The sequence below is a fragment of the Staurois parvus genome, unplaced genomic scaffold (genome assembly GCF_062004578.1).
Source record: "Staurois parvus isolate SC_StPar_1 unplaced genomic scaffold, SC_StPar_1.0 ptg001043l, whole genome shotgun sequence".
Classification (NCBI taxonomy): Eukaryota; Metazoa; Chordata; class Amphibia; order Anura; family Ranidae; genus Staurois; species Staurois parvus.
Window position 1 is genome coordinate 348,281 of NW_028318839.1, and position 23,200 is coordinate 371,480.

The 23,200-nt window shown below is 44.3% G+C and overlaps 1 protein-coding gene across 1 annotated transcript in view; it reads left to right on the forward strand.

Moving 5' to 3' along the window:
* LOC149440962 (vomeronasal type-2 receptor 26-like) overlaps positions 1-23,200 on the forward strand; it is a 146,036-nt gene that overhangs the window by 76,413 nt on the left and 46,423 nt on the right. Inside the window, exon 4 of the mRNA XM_089657929.1 lies at positions 17,568-17,792. Coding sequence (XP_089514055.1) covers positions 17,568-17,792 — 225 coding nt within the window. The remainder of the gene's footprint in view (positions 1-17,567; positions 17,793-23,200) is intronic.

Here is a 23,200-nt window from a genome sequence, read left to right on the forward strand (position 1 = left end):
GGTTCAGCAACAGGAGGTCAGACAAACAGGAGAAGGCAGGAGAATGGTCAGACAAGCCAGGGATCAGGGCAGGAGAAGGTCACGATAGTCCGGGTCAGGCAGGTTAGGCAACAAGCAATCTCAGCACTAGGAACAGGAACAAGACCATACGGCACTTAAGCATTGCAGGAGCCAGCTTTAACTAGAGCGCCCTGCGCTGTCATTGATGACAAGCGAGTGCGCATGCGTGGCCGCAACTGCCGCCGCGGGCGCCCAGGTCCTAGCGCCCGCATGTTAGTGCGTTTTGGCAATCTGCGCTTGCGCAGACCTAAGCGCCGTGGCGATCCCTGACAGATTGTATTAAGGTAAAAAAAATCCTTCTGCGCTGAGGGCTGGTTTACACTATAGAAACTCAGTCCAGATGCGTTCTGGATGAGTTTCTGCATGCGCATTTTTGATGCGTTCCAGTTCGTTTGTGATGCATTTTTTATGCGTTCCAGTGCATTTGTATGCATTCCAGTTCATTTTCCCCCTCTTTTTCTTCAATTTAAACAGGGACATGTGCATTCTAGTGCATTTTTTGTGTGTTTTTGTTCATTCCAGTACATTTGGTACATTTTTGATGCGTTTTACTGTGTTCCAGTACAGTTCTGTGCAGAAAAAAAATGCAGCCTGTCCTACATTTTTTTGCTGCAACTGGAACGCACTGGAACTGCATGCACTGATGTGAACTATGACATTAACAACTATATAATCTACTTTCTGTGCATTTTGGATGCAGAAAAAAAAGCAACCGAAACGCATGGAGTGTGAACTGGTCCTTAGAACCACTTTAAGTTGTAGTAGTCATGAAATGCATCTGCGATGTCTTGGAGGGGGTTAAATAATTTTGCTCCGGTATGAGGATGGAATATATAGGATATCTTTTATTTAATTGAACTTGCATAAAAACCAACGCAAAATCCAGGAAAGTGAGGAATATGGATTCAATGGCTGCCTCCATAATTTTTGGGATTTACAGGTACTACATCCTCCAGTATTCAGTATACAATCCCTAAGAGAAGAATATGGTTGTGCACTGCTCAAAAAAATTAAAGGAACACTTTGAAAACACATCAGCTTCCAACGGGGAAAAATAACATGTTGGATCTCTATATTGATATGGACTGGGTAATGTGTTAGGAATGTAAGGATGCCCCATCATTTGATGGAAATGAAAATGATCAACCTACAGAGGACTGAATTCAAAGACACCCTGAAAATCAAAGTGAAATAAATTATGCAGCAGGCGAGTCCATTTTGCTGAAATGTCATTGCAGCAACTCAGAATGGTCCTCAGTAGTTTGTATGGCCCCCACGTGCTTGTATGCATGCCTGACAACATCAGGGTCTGCTTCTACTGAGACAACGGATGGTATCCTGGGGTATTTCCTCCCAGATCTGGACCAGGGCATCACTGAGATCCTGGACAGTCTGAGGTACAACCTGGCGGTGTCGGATGGACTGAAACATGACATTCCATAGGTGTTCTGTTGGATTTAGGTCAGGCAAACGTGGTGGCCTTTCAATGGTATCAATTCCTTCATCCTCCAGGAACTGCCTGCATACTCTCACCACATGAGGCCAGGCATTGTCGTGCACCAGGAGGAACCCAGGACCCACTGCATCAGTGTAGGGTCTGACAATGGGTCCAAGGATTTCATCCCGATACCTAATGGCAGTCAGGGTGACATTGTCTAGCCTGTAGAGGTCTGTCTCCCTCCATGGATATGCTTCCCCAGACCATCACTGACCCACCACCCAAACGGTCATGCTGAACAATGTTACAGGCAGCAGAACGTTCTCCATGGCTTCTCCAGACCCTTTCACGTCTGTCACATGTGCTCAGGGTGAAACTGCTCTCGTCTGTGAAAAGCACAGGGCGCCAGTGGTGGACCTGCCAATTCTGGTGTTCAATGGCAAATTCCAATTGAGCTCTAGGATGCCGGGCAGTGAGCACAGGGAGCACTAGAAGACATTGGGCACTCAGGCTACCCTCATGAAGTCTGTTTCTGATTGTTTGGTCAGAGACATTCACACCAGTGGCCTGCTGGAGGTCATTTTGTAGGGCTCTGGCAGTGCTCATCCTGTTCCTCCTTGCACAAAGGAGCAGACACCGGTCCTGCTGATAAATTAAGAACCTTCTACAGCCCTGTCCAGCTCTCCTAGAGTAACTGCCTGTCTCTTGCAATCTCCTCCATACTCTTGAGACTGTGCTGGGAGACACAGCAAACCTTCTGGCAATGACACGTATTTATGTGCCATCCTGGAGGAGTTGGACTGCCTGTGTAACCTCTGTAGGGTCCAGGTATTGCCTCATGCTACCAGTAGTGACATTGATCCTAGCCAAGCGTAAAACTAGTGAAAAACGGTCAGAAAAGAGTAGGGAAAAAAATGTCAGTGTCCTCCACCTGTAAAATCATTCCTGTTTTGGGGGTCATCTCATTGTTGCCCATCTAGTGCACCTGTTGATAATTTCATTAATACCAAAGCAGCTGAAACTGATTGAAAACCCCCTCTGCTACTTACCTGACCAGATCAATATCCCAGGAGTTTCACTGACTTGATGCTATACTCTGATTTAAAAGTATTTCTTTAATTTGTTTGAGCAGTGTACATTTTGCAGTGCATTTTTATGTGCTGTGAGCCTTTCAGAGTGCATAATTTTTACACACATTCCCACAATGCACTTGTGTGAATGAAGCCTCAGGCTTTTCTTCCTTTATTTTCACCTAATAAATCTACAAACAACATACTTCCCATCTTAGGGTGGCTATGCCTACCTCTGTATGAATGGAAGGATCCATGGTTGTCACCAAGAATGACTACTAAACATGTCTGCCTTTGTTAATCTCTATTGTATGGGGGTTGGGGACGTTGGTAGTTTACAGAATAAGGTATACATTGCTTCATACTTCCAGTTTAACTGGAAGTGACAAGAACACCTGCAGTTAAATGTTTATCAAGGTGGTAAAAATGGTAATTTTTTTTATAGTAGATCCCGTTAAGCAACCGTCCATGGCTTCCCTTATGTTTTCACAGATGAGCTATGGGACCCAGGATTCTTTTTTTAAAGAGAGGATTCAGTCTCCTTCATTTCTCCCCATATTTCCTGCTGGGAGAAAGCAATATAATGCTATCATTCAGTTAATGAAGCACTTTGGTTGGACCTGGGTTGGTATTGTGTATTCGGGTGATGAGAGCAGCCAACGTTCAAGTGTTGAGCTCCAGCAGATGATGGCACAAAATGAGATCTGTGTAGAGTTCACCCTGATAATCAAAGACATCCTCTTTAGTCATGACCAGAAAGCACTTGCCAGAATAATAACAAAGTCCAGTTGTACCGCTATCCTTGTCATTGGAAACCAAGAAAGGTTTCAGCTATTTTCAGAACTGACCAGTAAGACAGACCTAAGAAATGTCTTCATTTTTGTTTTTAACTTTCCAGACCATTTAGACTTTGTTAAAGTTGTCAGACTGAATGGCTCCTTACTGTTGCATCTCGGTAAAGCGGAGGTTCCGGATCTTAAAAATTACTTGCTGACTGCCAGCCCTGAGAAGTTTCCTGATATTCCCATTATAAAAAATATGTGGAAGATCTTATTTGATTGTTTGCCTAAAAAAATGAAAGAAAAATTTTGGGAGGAGTGCAATGGGACAGAGAGCCTCAGCACATTGCCGCAGATTTACTATGACGTGGAACATTTCCGAATTACCTTCCAGGTGTATGCCGCGGTCATTGCCCTAGCACATGCACTGCATGAGATGATTTATTACAAGTCTGGTGGAAAAATAGTTACGAGACGTGAACACTGGCAGACGTTGGAGGTAACACTCAGACTGAGCTACCATGTATTACATGTTATAGAGATAGGACTACTAAAACATAATAAAGCTCTAAGGGAACATAACTTTGAAGGGTCTCATTTATCAACGTCATTGTACAGTTAGTAGTAATTAGTCATAATCAACTGGACTTGTCCTGTAATGTTGAAGACACTTTGTAGATTATACAAGCCACTTATTTAATTCTGATGAGTGTCAGGAAGATTCCCTATCATTTACTGCACATCCACACAGGTAGCATATGCACCCCAATGTTAGGCAGTTATTGATTGTCCAAGAACAGGATAAGAGGTGTGAAAGATATGGATCCATCCTGTTCTGGTTACTTACTATAATGCCATTCTTGGTCTCATGTTGTCTGCATAGGTGTTACACTTTCAATAAACATGGCTGAAGGTGTGTATTGTTGCCAAAATGCCGGGATAGAGATGATGTAATGTAATATGTGGGAGACAGATGGTGCCAAAGTTCCCTACCCCTGTTTAACCACTTCAAGTCCGGACACTTTTACCCCCTTCCTGTCCAGGCCAATTTTCAGCTTTCAGCGCTGTCACACTTTGAATGACAATTGCGCGGTCATGCAACACTGTACCCATATGAATTTTTTTGCATTTTTTTGAGACAGATAAAACTTTAGTTTGGTGGTATTTATTCACCACTAGGATTTTTATTTATTTTGCTCTATAAATGAAAGTCCAAAATTTTTGAAAAAAAGTGTTTTTCATAAATTTTGGCCAAAATTTATTCGGTTATCTGTTTAGTAAAAAAAAATAACCCAAATTAGTTTATAACTAGAGAGGAGCGAAGTATTCAAAAATTCGATTCGGCTGATTCGCCGAATTTCAGGAAGAAATTTGATTCGATGCGAATTTATTCGCTACGAAGATAACTTATAAAAAGGGTTTCTAGGCTTCAGAGAGCCTTTAAATTAGTGCAGAACACTGTACCTTTAATTTAACTGCCCTTGGAGATGAGGAAGGAGAAGGAGAAGGATGAGAAGAAGGAGAAGGAGAAGGATGAGAAGAAGGAGAAGGAGAAGGATGAGAAGAAGGAGAAGGAGAAGAATGAGAAGAAGGAGAAGGATGAGAAGAAGGAGAAGGAGAAGGAGAAGGAGAAGGATGAGAAGAAGGAGAAGGAGAAGGATGAGAAGATGGAGAAGGAGAAGGATGAGAAGAAGGAGAAGGAGAAGGATGAGAAGAAGGAGAAGGAGAAGGATGAGAAGAAGGAGAAGGAGAAGGATGAGAAGAAGGAGAAGGATGAGAAGAAGGAGAAGGAGAAGGATGAGAAGAAGGAGAAGGATGAGAAGAAGGAGAAGGAGAAGGAGAAGGATGAGAAGAAGGAGAAGGATGAGAAGATGGAGAAGGAGAAGGATGAGAAGAAGGAGAAGGAGAAGGATGAGAAGAAGGAGAAGGAGAAGGATGAGAAGAAGGAGAAGGAGAAGGATGAGAAGAAGGAGAAGGATGAGAAGAAGGAGAAGGAGAAGGATGAGAAGAAGGAGAAGGATGAGAAGAAGGAGAAGGAGAAGGAGAAGGATGAGAAGAAGGAGAAGGATGAGAAGAAGGAGAAGGATGAGAAGAAGGATGAGAAGAAGGATGAGAAGAAGGAGAAGGATGAGAAGAAGGATGAGAAGAAGGAGAAGGATGAGAAGAAGGAGAAGGATGAGAAGAAGGATGAGAAGAAGGAGAAGGATGAGAAGAAGGATGAGAAGAAGGAGAAGGATGAGAGGAAGGAGAAGGAGAAGGATGAGAAGAAGGAGAAGGAGAAGGATGAGAAGAAGGAGAAGGAGAAGGATGAGAAGAAGGAGAAGGATGAGAAGAAGGAGAAGGAGAAGGATGAGAAGAAGGAGAAGGATGAGAAGAAGGATGAGAAGAAGGATGAGAAGAAGGAGAAGGATGAGAAGAAGGATGAGAAGAAGGAGAAGGATGAGAAGAAGAAGGATGAGAAGAAGGAGAAGGATGAGAAGAAGAAGAAGGATGAGAAGAAGGAGAAGGATGAGAAGAAGGAGAAGGATGAGAAGAAGAAGAAGGATGAGAAGAAGAAGAAGGATGAGAAGAAGAAGAAGGATGAGAAGAAGGAGAATTCCAAGCCGGCAAAAAGTGTATCTGCAGAGCTCCGCTATTTCTTAGGCTATTTCTGACAGTTCTGTGACATTAACTCCATACAGCGGTTGAAACCGCTGTATGGAGTGAATGTCACAGAACTGTCAGAAATAGCCTATTTCTGACAGTTCTGTGACATTCACTCCATACAGCGGTTGAAACATTGTATCTATTTGTTTCCATAAATGACATTCTGCAGATACACTTAGAGGAGCTCTGCAGATACACTTTTTGCCGGCTTGGAATTATTCTTATTTTCATCCTACTTCTTCTTCTTCTTCATCCTCATCCTCATCCTCTTCTTCTTATTCTGAGGATGAGGATGAGGATGAAGAAGAAGAAGAAGAAGAAGAAGAAGAAGAAGTAGGATGAAAATAAGATTAATTCCAAGCCGGCAAAAAGTGTATCTGCAGAGCTCCTCTAAGTGTATCTGCAGAATAGAGGAGCTCTGCAGATACACTTTTTGCCGGATTGGAATTATTCTTATTTTCATCCTACTTCTTCTTCTTCTTCTTCTTCTTCTTCTTCATCCTCATCCTCTTCTTCTTCTTCTGAGGATGAGGATGAGGATGAAGAAGAAGAAGAAGTAGGATGAAAATAAGATTAATTCCAAGCCGGCAAAAAGTGTATCTGCAGAGCTCCTCTAAGTGTATCTGCAGAATAGAGGAGCTCTGCAGATACACTTTTTGACGGCTTGGAATTATTCTTATTTTCATCCTACTTCTTCTTCTTCATCCTCATCCTCATCCTCTTCTTCTTCTTCTGAGGATGAGGATGAGGATGAAGAAGAAGTAGGATGAAAATAAGATTAATTCCAAGCCGGCAAAAAGTGTATCTGCAGAGCTCCTCTAAGTGTATCTGCAGAATAGAGGAGCTCTGCAGATACACTTTTTGCCGGCTTGGAATTATTCTTATTTTCATCCTACTTCTTCTTCTTCTTCTTCTTCATCCTCATCCTCATCCTCTTCTTCTTCTTCTGAGGATGAGGATGAGGATGAAGAAGAAGAAGAAGAAGAAGTAGGATGAAAATAAGATTAATTCCAAGCCGGCAAAAAGTGTATCTGCAGAGCTCCTCTAAGTGTATCTGCAGAATAGAGGAGCTCTGCAGATACACTTTTTGCCGGCTTGGAATTATTCTTATTTTCATCCTACTTCTTCTTCTTCTTCTTCTTCTTCATCCTCATCCTCAGAAGAAGAAGAAGAGGATGAGGATGAGGATGAAGAGGAAGAAGAAGAAGAAGAAGAAGTAGGATGAAAATAAGAATAATTCCAAGCCGGCAAAAAGTGTATCTGCAGAGCTCCTCTATTCTGCAGATACACTTAGCGGAGCTCTGCAGATACACTTTTTGCCGGCTTGGAATTATTCTTATTTTCATCCTACTTCTTCTTCTTCTTCATCCTCATCCTCATCCTCTTCTTCTTCTTCTGAGGATGAGGATGAGGATGAAGAAGAAGAAGAAGAAGTAGGATGAAAATAAGATTAATTCCAAGCCGGCAAAAAGTGTATCTGCAGAGCTCCTCTAAGTGTATCTGCAGAATAGAGGAGCTCTGCAGATACACTTTTTGCCGGCTTGGAATTATTCTTATTTTCATCCTACTTCTTCTTCTTCTTCTTCTTCATCCTCATCCTCTTCTTCTTCTTCTGAGGATGAGGATGAAGAAGAAGAAGAAGAAGAAGAAGTAGGATGAAAATAAGATTAATTCCAAGCCGGCAAAAAGTGTATCTGCAGAGCTCCTCTAAGTGTATCTGCAGAATAGAGGAGCTCTGCAGATACACTTTTTGCCGGCTTGGAATTATTCTTATTTTCATCCTACTTCTTCTTCTTCTTCTTCTTCATCCTCATCCTCAGAAGAAGAAGAAGAGGATGAGGATGAAGAGGAAGAAGAAGAAGTAGGATGAAAATAAGAATAATTCCAAGCCTGCAAAAAGTGTATCTGCAGAGCTCCTCTATTCTGCAGATACACTTATAGGAGCTCTGCAGATACACTTTTTGCCGGCTTGGAATTATTCTTATTTTCATCCTACTTCTTCTTCTTCTTCTTCTTCATCCTCATCCTCATCCTCTTCTTCTTCTTCTGAGGATGAGGATGAGGATGAAGAAGAAGAAGAAGAAGAAGAAGAAGAAGAAGAAGAAGTAGGATGAAAATAAGAATTCCAAACCGGCAAAAAGTGTATCTGCAGAGTTCCTCTATTTCTGACAGTTCTCTGACAGCTCCTTCACATGTACAGCGGTTGAAACATCTGTTTCCGAATAAAAACATCTGTATCCTAAATGGAAACTAATAGATACAATGTTTCAACCGCTGTACATGTGAAGGAACTGTCAGAGAAATGTCAGAAATAGCGGAGCTCTCTGCAGGGACACTTTTGCCGGCTGATCGGGAAAAATCCGATTCGCGCACCCGAAGTAGGCAAATATTCGGATTCGCCGCGAATCGAATTTTTCCTGAAATTCGTATCGAATTCCGGTTCGCCTGGTTCGATTCGCTCATCTCTATTTATAACCAAAACTTATAATTTTTCAAAAAATGTTTTACATTTTTATTTTATTTTTTTATATTATTATTTATGTTCTTTTTTTTTAACACACTGTCACCCTAGCAGTATAGTGTTACCATAGTGACACTGTGCTACTTGTGGGGGGTGATGAAGATTTTTTTTTTTTTTACACTGCTGGCAGCCAATCTGCTATCAGCCTGCTCTGCTGTGCCACCTACTGCCAGCCTGCTCTGCTGCAACATCTGCCTACAGTCAACTGCGCTACTCCAGCCATCCATCCAGCAAGTTGTCGGCTACTCCTGCAGACTACCAGATTGTTCAGGCACTCATACCTCACCATGCTCTCGTGGTTGCTTTTCTACCTTCAGTGGCCCCTGAGTCAGAGCTGTATGAGAGGTCTTCCTCTGCATGTCAGGCTCACTACCTAGGCTTGTGACACAGTCACAGCAGATGAACACTCCCAGCCACTGCCTCTACAGCTAAAGGAGGTAGTGGTTGAAAAGTGGTAAATCCGTGGCTCAACCACAAAGTTTTACTACCCCCAACGAGTGATCGAGCCCTAATAGCGCAGCCAGTAACAGTTCTCAATCACCACAGCACTAGCCACAGTGTCACAAGACCAGTGTAGCTAGAATTAGTGTTCCTAGTTTGCCTGCTTATGGACCACATTTCTGCCTGATGCCTGCACCGATCCTGTGCTCGTATACTGACCATGTCTCTTCCTGAGCCTCAACTGACTCATCTACACGTCAAATTGACTATGTTCCTGGAAGAACATTCTTTAGCTTCCTGTACTTCCTTACCAGTGAACATGGCGTTCCTGGGAGCAGCCATCTAACAGTAGGCCAGGCTAGGTTGGCTTATAGGAACAGAGACTGCTATACGTGACGCTAACTAAGCTGTATTCCCTGACCTCTCATAGAGAGGCAACCATTAAAGTATATTTTTGATACAATTGTTTGATTTGTGTGAAACATGAGATACAATGTCTACTACATAATAAGACAAGGCACTGAAAAAGTCTCACATATGTAGCATTGCCCCAGAAGGAGTAGTAGCATGTGTGTTGAAGGAGTTGCAGCAAGCTGTATGTGAGAAATATTTTAATAAATGTACAACTTTTTTTTGTTTAATTATATTTTTATTGAGTTTTTAAAGACATGCAACAGACAAGAAGTTGCATAGTATTATGAGACAACAGTAACATATCACAAATTAACAAAAGAAAAACGAAACAAAACCCATCAATGAAAATGCACAGATAGACAATGTCGTAGGATAACAGTGGCTTAACCGGTAAAATCAGACATCTGAATAGACATATTGGAGATAAAATGGTCCCATGGATCCCAAATGGCTTCAAAAAGGGGAACAAGGCTGGCATGTAAGGCACTTAAATACTCTATTGGTCTAATCTCACCAATAACTTTCAACAGTTCTGACCGTGAGGGAGGTGTAGTAGATAACCAGTGCATGGGTATGGTTCTCCTGGCCACTGATAAGACATGGGAAGATAGTTTCTTGGCAAACTTGGAGAGACCTGGAACAGGTAGGCCTAATAAAAAATGAATAGGATCAAAAGGGATATGAACCCGTAAAAGAAGCCGAAAAAGGCTTTGCACTTCACTCCAGAAAGGTGCAATGTGTTGGCAAAGCCAGAAAATATAAAAAAGGGTGCCAATTTCTCTGCCACATCGCCAGCAGACAGGAGAAAAATTTGGATTGCGGGCATGGAGAACCTCAGGGGTCTTGTACCAAAACATCAAACTTTTGTAAGTATTTTCTTTATATACCACACATGATCCTATTTGACTGATCTAGGGGCATATCTTGCTGAAGAGTATGGGGCCATTTCCGCATATAAAGATGTAGGTCTGTAGATAAGGGACAAGTGTCCTGTAATAGTTTATAAATGGAGGAAATAAGGCCCCATTGGCAAGGACCATGAATGCAAATGAGTTCAAAAGGAGTAGGCTTCTGTAGAGTCAGGGAAGGGATCTTGAAAGAAACAAATGTCTTATCTGCAGGTAAACATAATCTTGATGAGGAGGCAGGTGCACAGATTTTTGTAACTCTATAAAGGGTTTAAGCTTTCGAGACACCAGGTTTACCAGATGTCTCAGTTGAAATAAATTGGCTGTAGCCCAAGGGCAGATACAGGCAGGGGTTGAGCTAGCAGGGAGATTAAAATTAAATAGAACATTGGTCAGGGGCGAGCAAGGAGAAGTTAGAGAGAATTTACTGTTGCAGCGCCTCCATATGGACAACGTGAAGTGTATTGGCCCGAGCACTCTGTGTTTATGTGAGGCAATTTCAGTGGGGGTCATGGACCAGACTAGGGAACAAGGGTGTAATGGACATAGCTGAAGCCATTCAATCTCAGACCATTTATTAGGGGGACGCTGAGAAGACCAATAAACAAGAGTACGGAGATGAGTAGCCAAATCGTATGTCACAAAATCTGGAGCCCCCAGGACTCCCTGAGATCATGGTGAAAGGAGAACTGTGTGGACAATTCGGGGAGATTCATTATGCCAGATAAAGTGGAGGAAAGATTTCTGTAGAGAACGTAGCTTGGATATAGGGATAGGGACTGGAAGCGTCTCAAACAGATAAAAGAGTTTGAGCAGAATGGTTGGTCATTTTTAGTACATGAATCCTTCCGAGGAAGGAGATGGCAAGTTTGTCCCAAGATTTTAAGGATTAAGTAATGGATTGGAAAATGGGTGAAAAATTAGCTTCATAGAGGGAGTGGTAAGTGGAAGTAAGGTTAGTACCTAGATACCTCAAGGAATGGGAGCACCAGCGGTAAGGGTAATTTAATTTAAGGGAGGATAAAATGTCTGGGGGTATGTGAAGGGGTAACGCTTCTGTTTTAGTAGTGTTAACTTTATATCCGGACAAGGCATCAAAGAGTTGGAGAGTACGATGCAGAACAGGAAGCGTGGTATGGGGATCCATCAGTGTTAGTAGGATATCATCTGTGAACAAAGATAGCTTAAACTCATTATTGTGAGTACATATTGATACTAAGATTGGATCTGATAGTTATTGCTAGAGGCTCTAGACAGGGAATAAACAGTAAAGGGGAAAGAGGGTATCCCTGGTGCGTTCAATTAGACATCTGAAACGGGGGCGATAAGTACAAATCCATTTTGACCTGGGAAGAGTGAGTGGAGTAGAGGGCTGTCAAAGCATTTACAAACAAACCACTGAATTCAAATCTCTCCAGGACAAGAAACATATAAGGCTAGCCCAATCTATCAAATGCTTTTTGGGCGTCTAAGCTTAACAAGAGAGTGGGTTTCGGGGACTTGGTAAGATCGATCAAGTCAATGGTCCTCCTAGTGTTATCCCCTGTGTGTCTAGCTAGGACAAATCCCACCTGATCTCTGTGTATAAATTTGGAGATACTGTCAGGAATGGACTCGCCAATAGTGGTGGAACTCACCTGCCTTGTGGGTTGCAGTACCAGGACTGGCCAAACGGGTGCTCTCAGCAACCAGAGGCTCACTCCTGCAGTCAGCCAAAACACCTGAGGCTGATTGCAGGAGGTGCATATAAGGAATGGCCAGACTTGCAATCAGGGCCTTGGTGTATGTTTCCCAAGAGCCCCTGTACCTGCATTCTGTCTGCTTCCTGTCTGATCCTGCTTGATCCCTGACTCTGATTGAACTCCGCCTGTCCTGACCTCTGCTATTCCTGACCACTCTCCAGTCTGCTCCTTTGGTACCTTGTCCGCCTGATTGTTCCTGACCCGATGATGTGGATTACTTTCTGGAGCGTTATTCTGCATGTTCACAGCAGGTACTAAGTGACTGTATAAACGCAGTGCAGTCTTTGACCAGACAGGCTTTGTGTAAGCTGAGCTTTGTTCAACCCATACTGTAGACATGGTCAGACTTGTTGCACCCAGCCTCAGTCAGCTTGCAACGTCATTCCTCTGCTCAAGGCACTCTTCCGGCATCCCCAACAGCACCCCCAGTGACGGCCCAGTGTACTCTGCTAACTACCACATATCAGTCCCCTGCTCCCACTCGCTGCACCTATCCTTTCTTTAACCCTGTAAAGAAGTCCTCTGTAGCAACTGCGCCCTCCTTTGTTCCATCTCCCAGCTCTTCTCTGCGTACAGCTGCTCTATCCACTTACAAACCTGCGCTTACTTCCTGTGCTCCAGTAACTAAAACCAGGAAAAAGCGAAAATTCTTTCCAACCAGTACCATCCTGCCAGTATCCAAACCGGTCAGCCTGCCGTCTGAGAACCTGCCTTCCGTGGTTCAGCCTGGTGCCCCGGCACCCGCAATTCAGCCTGATACCCTGATTCTTGACGACCCGATGCCTGCTGTCTTGCCAGATGACCCGGTGCCCGCTGTTTTGCCAGATGACCCGGTGCCCGCAGTTTTGCCAGATGACTCGGTGCCCTCTGTCTTGCCAGATGACTAGGTGCCTGCTGTCGAGGTTGACGACCCGATGCCCGCTGTCTTGCCAGATGACTCGGCGCCCGCTGTCTTGCCAGATGACTCGGTGCCCGCAGTCTTGCCAGATGACTCGGTACCCGCTGTCTTGCCAGATGACTCGGTGCCCGCTGTCGAGCTTAAAGACCCGATGCCCGCTGTTTTGCCAGATGACTCGGTGCCCGCGGTCTTGCCAGATGACTCGGCGCCCGCTGTCTTGCCAGATGACTCGGTGCCTGCAGTCTTGCCAGATGACTCTGTGCCCGCTGTCTTGCTTGAGAACCCGATGCCTGCTGTCTTGCCAGATGACCCGGCACCAGCTGTCTTGCCAGATGACTCGGTGCCCGCTGTCTTGCTTGATGACCCGATGCCCGCTGTCTTACCAGATGACCCGTTGCCCGCTGTTTTGCTAGATGACTCGGCACCCGCAGTCTTGCCAGATGACTCGGTGCCCGCTGTCTTGCTTGACGACCCGATGCCTGCTGTCTTGCCAGATGACCCGGTGCCCGCTGTTTTGCCAGATGACTCGGTGCCCGCTGTCTTGCCAGATGACTCGGTGCCCACTGTCGAGCTTAAAGACCTGATGCCCGCTGTTTTGCCAGATGACTCGGTGCCCGCAGTCTTGCCAGATGACTTGGTGCCTGCTGTCTTGCCAGATGACTTGGTGCCAGCTGTCTTGCTTGACGACCCGAAGCCCGCTGTTTTGCCAGATGACTCGGTGCCTGCTGTCGAGCTTGACGAACCGATGCCCGCTGTTTTGCCAGATGACTCGGTGCCCGCTGTCTTGCCAGTAGACTCGGTGCCCACTGTCGAGCTTAAAGACCTGATGCCCGCTGTTTTGCCAGATGACTCGGTGCCCGCTGTTTTGCCAGATGACTCGGTGCCCGCGGTCTTGCCAGATGACTCGGTGCCTGCTGTCTTGCCAGATGACTCGGTGCCCGCTGTCCAGCTTGATGACCCGATGCCCGCTCTTTTGCCAGATGACTCGGTGCCCGCTGTTTTGCCAGATGACTCGGTGCCTGCTGCTCCGCCTGGTGGCCCAGTGCCCGCTGCTCCACCTGGTGGCCCGGTGCCCGCTGCTCCGCCTGGTGATCCGGCGTCCAGCCTGATGTGCCTCCGTCCGGTGCCCAGCCTGATGTGCCTCTGTCCGGTGCCCAGCCTGATGTGCCTCTGTCCCGTGTCCAGCCTGATGTGCCTCTCTCCGGTGTCCAGCCTGATGTGCCTCTGTCCGGTGCCCAGCCTGATGTGCCTCTGTCTGGTGTCCAGCCTGATGTGCCTCTGTCCGGTGCCCAGTCTGATGTGCCTCTGTCCGGTGGCCAGCCTGATGTGCCTCTGTCCGGTGCTCAGCCTGATGTACCAGTCCTTGATATCCCGCCAATTACCGGATCCGGGCGGTGGAACATTTTGCCCATTTAGGACGGTTTGGAGCTTCCTGAGGCCGCTCCTTAAGGGGGGGGGTACTGTCAGGAATGGACTCGCCAATAGTGGTGGGACTCACCTGCCTTGTGGGTTGCAGTACCAGGACTGGCCAGCGGGTGCTCTCAGCAACCAGAGGCTCACTCCTGCAGTCAGCCAAAACACCTGAGGCTGATTGCAGGAGGTGCATATAAGGAATGGCCAGACTTGCAATCAGGGCCTTGGTGTATGTTTCCCAAGAGCCCCTGTACCTGCATCCTGTCTGCTTCCTGTCTGATCCTGCTTGATCCCTGACTCTGATTGAACTCCGCCTGTCCTGACCTCTGCTATTCCTGACCACTCTCCAGTCTGCTCCTTTGGTACATTGGCCGCCTGATTGTTCCTGACCCGGCCCGTCTGACTACGCTCTGCCTGCTCCTTTGTACCTTGCCTGCCCATTTGCTACCGACCCGGCCTGCCTGACTACGCTTAGTATTGTTCTTTTGTTATCTGTTGGGGGTTTTGGTTTGGTTTGTTTGCACTGTGTTTATGTTTAGTCTTGCACTGCGTTTATGTATTGTTTAGTCTTAAATAAATTATATTGTTTATACTATATCTGAAGCCTGCGTTTCCCTGTGTCAGTCCACACACCTCTGGTCATACCTGGAGCCCTGGCAGATACATTTGGCCAGTCTATTGGCAGCATTTTTGTGACTATTTCATAGTCAGAGTTCAATAAGGCTATGGGGCAGTAATTATCTGGAGAGAATGGTCCTTGTCCGGCTTTGGGATCACAGAGTGTGTAAAATCATTGTGCAGTTGGGATCCCTGCAGGAGAGCCTGAAACTGGTTAAAAAGATAGGGGGCGAGGATGCTAATAAAGGATTTAGAATATGAGTAGAGAAGACCATCCAGTCCTGGAGACTTGTGAGTGGGAAGATTCTTAACAACATCTAGGAGTTCCTCTATGGAGACCCCCGCGCTCAATGCAGTAACATCAGAGACCGACAGACGTAAACGCAAGGAGTAAAAAAATATATCAAAAGTAGCCTATCTCTTCAGGGAAGCCTACCCCGCCCTCAGCTAATACTGAACTCCTCTACTCTTTTTAACCACTCCATCCCCCAAAGCTATTTCTTCCTGTACCACTATCCCCTCCTTCCTAGATTGTAAGCTCCAAGGAGCAGGCCCCTCGAACCCCTCTTGTATTGAATCATATTGTTACTGTACTGTCTCATTTACTGTCTCCCACCATAATGTAAAGCGCTGAGCAAACTGTCAGCGCTATATAAATCTTGAATAACAATAATATGGAAGGGAGGATGGATCTCAGGAGCAAGACAATTGTAAAGTTTCTCATAATATTCCCCAAATGTTATAGCCATGACATGCAGGTTATATGTGGGTACACCATCAGGCCGGTAAATGTACAACTTTGCATAAAAATCCTTCCTCATTTTCCAAAAATTTATGGCAAAAGAATAAAGTCTTCAAAAGACCCACCATGCCTCTTAGAAAATAACTTGAGGTGTTGACTTTCAAAAATGATATCATTTTGTGGTTGTTTCTTCTGGGTCTCCAAAAATAAGATAGGCAGTGTGGAAATTAGATATGTAACTTGCGTATAATCTATGCTTCTTGAAAGCCCATAAGTGCTCCTTGGATTTTGGGCCCTTCTATGCATCTAGGCTGTGAAAAAAAAACACATATGTGGTATCGCTGTACTCGGGAAACATAGCAGAATTTGTTTTGGGGTTAGAAGTATGCCTGTGATGTGTTTGAGACATATCCTGTTAAAATGATAACTGTATGAAAAAAATTAATTTCTTAATTTTCCAAAAATTGTGGCAAAGAATTATAACTTTAACAAACTCACTATGCCCGTGCCTCTAACTAAATAGCTTGGATGTCTACTTTCTAAAAAAAGAGGTTATTTGGGAGTATTTGTACTGTCCTGGCATATTAGGGCTTCAAGAAATGAGATAGTACATCAGTAATAGTCAATTTTCAAATATATATATACCATAGTTTTATAGACTATATAATTTTCACTCAAGTAATATACACTTATCTGGGTTATTTTTACCAAAGAAATGTAGTAGAATACATTTTGACCCAAATTTATGAAGAAAGATTATTTATTTGCAAACATTTATAACAGGAACGGAGAAAAGCATGTTTTTTTTTTTAAATGTTCAGCATTTTTTTCATATATATAGCAAAAAATTAAAAACCCAGTAATGATTAAAAATACCACCAAAAGAAATCTATATCTGTCATAAAATATCATAAACATTTTTGTTGGGTACAGTGTTCCTTGACTGAGTAATAGTCATTCAAATTGTTACAGCGCTGAAAACATAGCGACTTGCCACCCCACTACAGTACAATTACTGCGGCAGGGCAGGACATGCAGGCTCAGTCAGGTATAAATATATATATATATATATATATATGAGATTGAGCCTGCCCTGGTTTAGGAGTGTACTGCATCCCCGCTGGACACAGAATCACTGTTACCGGTAACTGGTTATTATGTGATTGCTATGATTGGTCACAGCAATCGCATAATAATAACATGGAAAACAACCTGTTATGAATAGCGTTCCATTTATGAACAGCTTGCTTATTGTTGTGATTTGTGCTTGGCCCACAGCAATCACATGATACCTGGTTACCTGTACCATATGATTAGCTTAGCCAATCACAGATCACAATCAAAAGTGAGCTGTTCATGAATGGGAAATCCATTTATGACCGCTGTAGCAGAATACATTTTTGCTTAAATTTATAAAGAAATTAGATATTTTAATTTTTTCACTGGATGTATTTTATAATAGAAAATAGAAAATATCTATTGTTTCCAACATTTGATGTCTTTTTACATTCATATATTAAATAATTAAAAAAAAAACAGTAGTGACCAAAAACCACCAAAAGAAAGTTCTATTTGGTGAAACAAAATTGATAACATTTTCATTTGGGTACAATGTTGCATGGCCACGCAATTGCTGGTTAAAGTAGTGCAAACACCAAAAAATGGTCTTGTCGTGAAAGGGGTAAAACCTTCTAGAGCTCAAGTAATTAAAAATGTCCTGGGCAGGAAGGAGGTGAAACTGTCCAGTACTGAGGAGGTTACAGGCAGATTTGTTTAGAGGGGCTAGGGAGGAAGTGTTCATTTTGTTAATGGTACAGTTGATCCTTCGACAATGTTATCTGGATATGTAATTAACACACTATTTTTCTTTTTCATAGCTCAGTCATTATCTGAAGAATGTTTATTTTAAGACCCTCGGTGGAGAGGAGGTGTATTTTAATGAAGATGGGAGTTTTCCTGTAAAGTTTGATGTTTTAAACTTTGTGGCATGGCCAAACAAGACAAGGCAAACAAAGATGGTTGGATTTTATAAGCAAAAAGATGAAAACTATGAACTGAACATTAATAACAATGCAATCGAGTGGAATCCACATTTCGTTAAGGTATACAACCTAGAAGCAGCATCCTCTTAAATAGGGATGGGTTTCGAATCTACTGCCACCATGGTGTTGAGGCTAATTCAAAGGTTTGAGATTTAGATTTGTGGCCCCAGAAATGTATGTGCAGATTCACCCATGACTAGTGCACAAGAGATAGGCTAGTCAAGACCCCCTACACCACCATCTCACTCTCTCACATGCCCCCCCTTTAACCTATCATTAAAGAAAAAACATAACACCGATTGGCGTAAAATGGCCAACACAGAATTTTATTAACACTTCAAATTCAACACAAAACATTCCTTAAAACAGAAACACATAGGAGAAGTTGTTGGTCTTCGAAGGCACCAAACCAGAACCGATATCCACCTGCGGAACCAATACTATAACTAGGTCTCCAGCCACAACGCACCGGTTCGGAGACAATACATACCATCCGCAGTGTAGAACCACCACCTTCCAGTTAAACCTTGGTTAACTGGATTGCCCCCGGTCAGACCATACTGCCGATGGGTCCCAAACCATTATCTTTAGCTTCAAACTACGTGCTGCCTCCAGAGACCAACAACCGCTCCCCTGAAACCTGAACAAACCCCCCCTGGGGAGTGAGAAAACAACCCCAAGGGAGGGTGGGAGGGAAGCTCGCTCTCTGCTGTCTCTTCCTGAACTGCTAGATGACCTTCCCCCATCCACACCCAAAGTTGTTGCAGACCCCACCTTACACCCCCCCAGTTACCAATGAGGCACTTGGCCATATACTAAAATCCACCTCTTCCTTTTTCTTTAACCCTTTCCTGTCTTTTTAACCCCCTCTTAGCCTCGTCATGTCTGCCCTGCGCTATTTTCTTTTCTTTTGTTACGGGCATCTCTTGACTAGTGCACAAGAGATAGGTTAGTCAAGACCCCCTGTGAGATGGGGAAACAGCTTTCATTGTTTGAACACCGATTGAAGTAAATTAAAAACGTTCTGACTGACATTCTGCAGTTTAGCCACAAGATGTTACTGTTTTTTCTAACACGGCCTCAGACTGCATACAGATTTCTATATTCATGAAGGGGTGGGGTTTTACACTTGGAGAGTGAAACAGGAAAAAGAGAGGAGAGCAGCCATGCTTGAGAAAGAGAAGGGGGCTGAGTGATCTGAGAATCTGATGCCATCCAGATGTAAGGACAGCCCTCCGTAATCCGAAATTCAGTTGCGTGAAGCTGATGAGATTGCTGCCAGAAAGCTGATGAGATTTCTGCCAAGAAGCTGATGAGAGCAGAGGAACAACGCAGCATACACTGCAACATCTCAGGCCTGTTGAAGAGACACTTGTTCTGTTCAGAGTCACCAGCGGATGCAAAGCAGACCTGGGTCGGTAAGATCGTGCACGCACCTCATTTCAGTGTTGGCACATATAGGACTGAGACAGGCCTATAGTTAGTTAGTTAGGGTCTCTGTTTGTGTCAGGCCACAAGTGTTGTTACTGATCATTGGAAGGACTCCACAACTTAAAGTGACATTTCACATTGGAGAGCTGATATCCTACAAACTCAAGCCAGACTGGCATTTTGCTCAGAAGGAATACTCAGGCACGTGCTATACAACCAGTTATAGGAGGGGGAATACTGTAGATTTGTGTAAGATTGTAAGCTGTTGTGCTGCACCGCAGGTTAGCCCATACCGTACACCCATACACTGATTCTTGTTCTTTTAGGGTAATAACAGGTAAGGTGTGGCAGCTTAGTTGTGCCCGCCAGTAGGTAAATTACTACACTTTCTACCTTCATCCATCAGAAGGCGCCGTGCTGTGCAGCACAGGGGTCTCAGCCTTTGGGCTGAGTGTATGTAAATTTATGGTATATTCTAGCATTTGTGGTTTTGTTTATTTGCCACATCTAAGTAAAATTCTGTTGTGACAAAAGCTGTTGTTGGGGTTGCTTTCCTCGTTCGCGACTTCACTGTATCCTGGGGGGAGCCCACCCCGGTACACGGCTTACAACTTGACGTAGTCAACAGGATACAGTGACCGTTATGGACGGGAATGCGGCTGGAGATCTTCCCCCGGCGCCAATGGCACTGGTCCAGGACCCAGCTCAGGGTGCGCCAGTGCAGGACCAAGTTGTCCCAACACCACTGATACAGCTTGCCCCCGCCCGTACCAGTAGGATACATTCCCATGGGGGCACTGTTGAGTCACCTGCCAAAATTTGACGGTAAAAATATGACGTTGCAGGACTGGACTGAAAGAGTGCGAAGTGCGGTTAGGATGTGCAACCTGACGTCCGAGCTGCGGGCAGAGGTTGCATTGGGGGATCTAGAGGGTGACGTCAGACGGACAGTAATGGTAAGGCCCGAATCTGAGAGAGACACCCTAGAGAAAATATTCTCCCTGCTGGAGAGAGCCCAAGGGGGCGTGCTAAAGTAGTGGAGCTGCGGAGCCACTTCTTCAACCGACCACAGCGAGAGGGCGAGACCCTGATGCAGTACTCCAATGCCGTACAGGAGACGCTAAATGAAATACAGCGGCGAGATCCAGAGGCCATGGGAGCTTTCCAGGAGGTGGACTGGTACGAGACCAGTTCATAGCGGGGCTCTCCAACAAGTTCTTACAGGACAAATTGCAAGAGATGACCCGGACGGGCCCCAACATGACATTCTACAGCATCTACTTAGCCGCCGTGGAGAGAGAGGAAGAGTGCATACCTGTGGCGGTGAGAATAGTGTGTAGTACCCATGCTACAAGAGGTCAGTCTGCATCTGAAGACTCAGAATCCTTAAAGGATGTGGTCCAGGCCCTGCGGACAGAATTAAGAGAACTTCGGCTGGAAGTGTCCCAGATGAAGGCAGAATCTCCCCGTTCTCCGGAAATGACCTCAGCACCTCGCACCACTCCACTCAGGATAACTCAGCTGCGGGGGCACGTCAAAAGGGGACCCCTCTGTTGGGCTTGTTGACAGTACGGCCACATGACTAGAGAGTGCCCAGAACAGATGAAGGCCGAGCCAACGTTAATATTCCGACCGCCGCAGTAGCTGGGCGTCCTGCGGCGGTACACCAGAAGCTAAGCCCTAAGTATGAGGAACATGACCTGTATGCCAGCAGCCCCTTTATGGAAGCTGAGTTGGAAGGCCAGAAGGTATGCTGCCTAGTTGATACAGGGTCGGAATGCACCCTTATGCCTTTGGAGTTCTTCGAAAGACACTTTGGACATATGATGGAGCCGGAAGATGGGAGTGTCATCAAGCTGATGGCTGCCAATAACAGAGAGATGGACGTCCGAGGAATAGTCTGGATGCGGGTCCGGCTGTGTGGGCAAGACGTCGGCAAGAAGGGGGTCGTGCTGGTGGATCATTCGTTCAGGAGAGGGATGGACGTGACACTAGGTATGAACGTGCTGAGGGACCCAGACCACCAACTCTATGCCAAAGAAGGGCCGAGGTATTGGCAACGGGCTACAACACACCGGCCAACCCAGAAGGTTCTACAGCAGATGGTGAGGAGCTGTAGTCTGCAAAAGGGCGACATGTCCGGTCGGCCCATTGGACACGTGAGGAGGCTCTAACCATTGGCACCCAAACAAAAACACCAGATTTCAATATTACAGATTTGAAAAAGTGGAAAATGTGGGGGTGTACCTACGTTTTACAAATGACAAATCTGCATTTTCATTAATACAGATCATAAAATTGAATACACATGTAAATGTTGCATGTTAAATGTTGAAGTATATCACCTTTATCTGTAGGTACTCTTTGAATAAAGTGCTAATGATTGTCTGTCCAAATACCTGTATGTTGAAACAGTCAACAATTTGAGGTGTACAAAAAGTGAAAAGGCAAACTAATGCTGCCCATACATTATACAATTTTCTTATTCAATTTTCTTTATATTACCTTCAGCTATGTAGTGCAAGGGCCTGCCTGACTGCATGAACATTGAAAGTGTTTAGGTTTGGTAAATCTAAAGGAGAATTGTACAAGAAAATTGTATAATGTTGGCCATTGTTACTCACAAACCCCTGCCCACCCCCCAGCTCTTTCAATAATTATTTTCTGCTGCTAACACCAGCCACTGGACATTTGAAAAAATCAACAAGCGGTCATTGGCTAGTGCTGGCACATGAATGTGCAGACTCAAATTCTGTGTTTGAAGAAAGATCCTTTTATTTTTGCAATTATACTGATGTATATACAGTCAAAGCACACATTTCAGTTGATATTATTTTTGTGTGGTTAATCAATAACTCTTGAGATGCATATATAAAGTCCTGGTATAGACTTTTATTGTTTCCAATTTTTTTTTTTTTCACATACCCAGAATGCTATATTGGGTAGCATTGGTGGTGAAAGATTCACAATGAAGGACCTAAGTTCATCAAGGACCAATGGGTGGGGAGGGTGTGGTGACTTAATTCATATTTTCAATTTTTTGTGAAAAGGTGAACTAATCCTTCATTTTTCATGACTATATAATTTTTAAGAAAAATTTAAAAAAAAGTAAAAAGGACTGCTGGCTCTATGCACCATAAACACGGAAGGGTTCCCAATAATAACCAGTTGGCGACCGGCCTGTAGCAGCTTTACTGCTACAGGGCGGCTACTGTGCGCAGAACTATATATATATATATATATATATATATATATATATATAATTATTATTATACAGGATTTATATAGCGTCAACAGTTTGCTCAGCGCTTTACAATATTATATATATATATATATATATATATATATATATATATATATATAAATAATACACATGCGTGATTCTGCACTTCCTGGTGGGGGTTCTGCTGTGACTAGAAGCCGATCATCGGGTGCTGGCCAATAGATGACCACCTGCACCCTCTGATTGGCAAGGAGAAAGACAGAACACAGCAACGATCTGCTGGGTTTTTTTCAGGGAATAAAATCCAGCACATCCCTTGCTAAAAACACCACAAACTACACATGTAAACACTGGCTAGGCACACAGTTAACCCAAGGGCGGACTGACAACTCATGGGGCCCCCGGGCAAAAGGGGATCATGGGGCCCCTGTGTCCCCTGCATCTCATGGGGCCCCCTACAGACCCGGGCCCTCGGGCAGTGCCCGAGTTTCCAAATGGTCAGTCCGCCCCTGAGTTAACCATTTGATTGCCCTAGATGTTTAACCCCTTCCCAGCCAGTGTCATTAGTGTATATTTTTAGCACTAATCACTGTTTTAGTGTCACTGGTTCCCACAAAGTGTCAGTTAGTGTCAGATTGCCCACCTCAATTTTGCAGTCCGGCTATAAGTCTCTGATCGCCACCATTAATGGTATTAAAAAAAATTAAAATTATAGTATACACCGTATCTTTTATGCAAACCAATCAATGTACGTTTATTGGGATTTTTTTACCAAAAATATGTAGCAGAATATATATTGGGATACATTTATAAA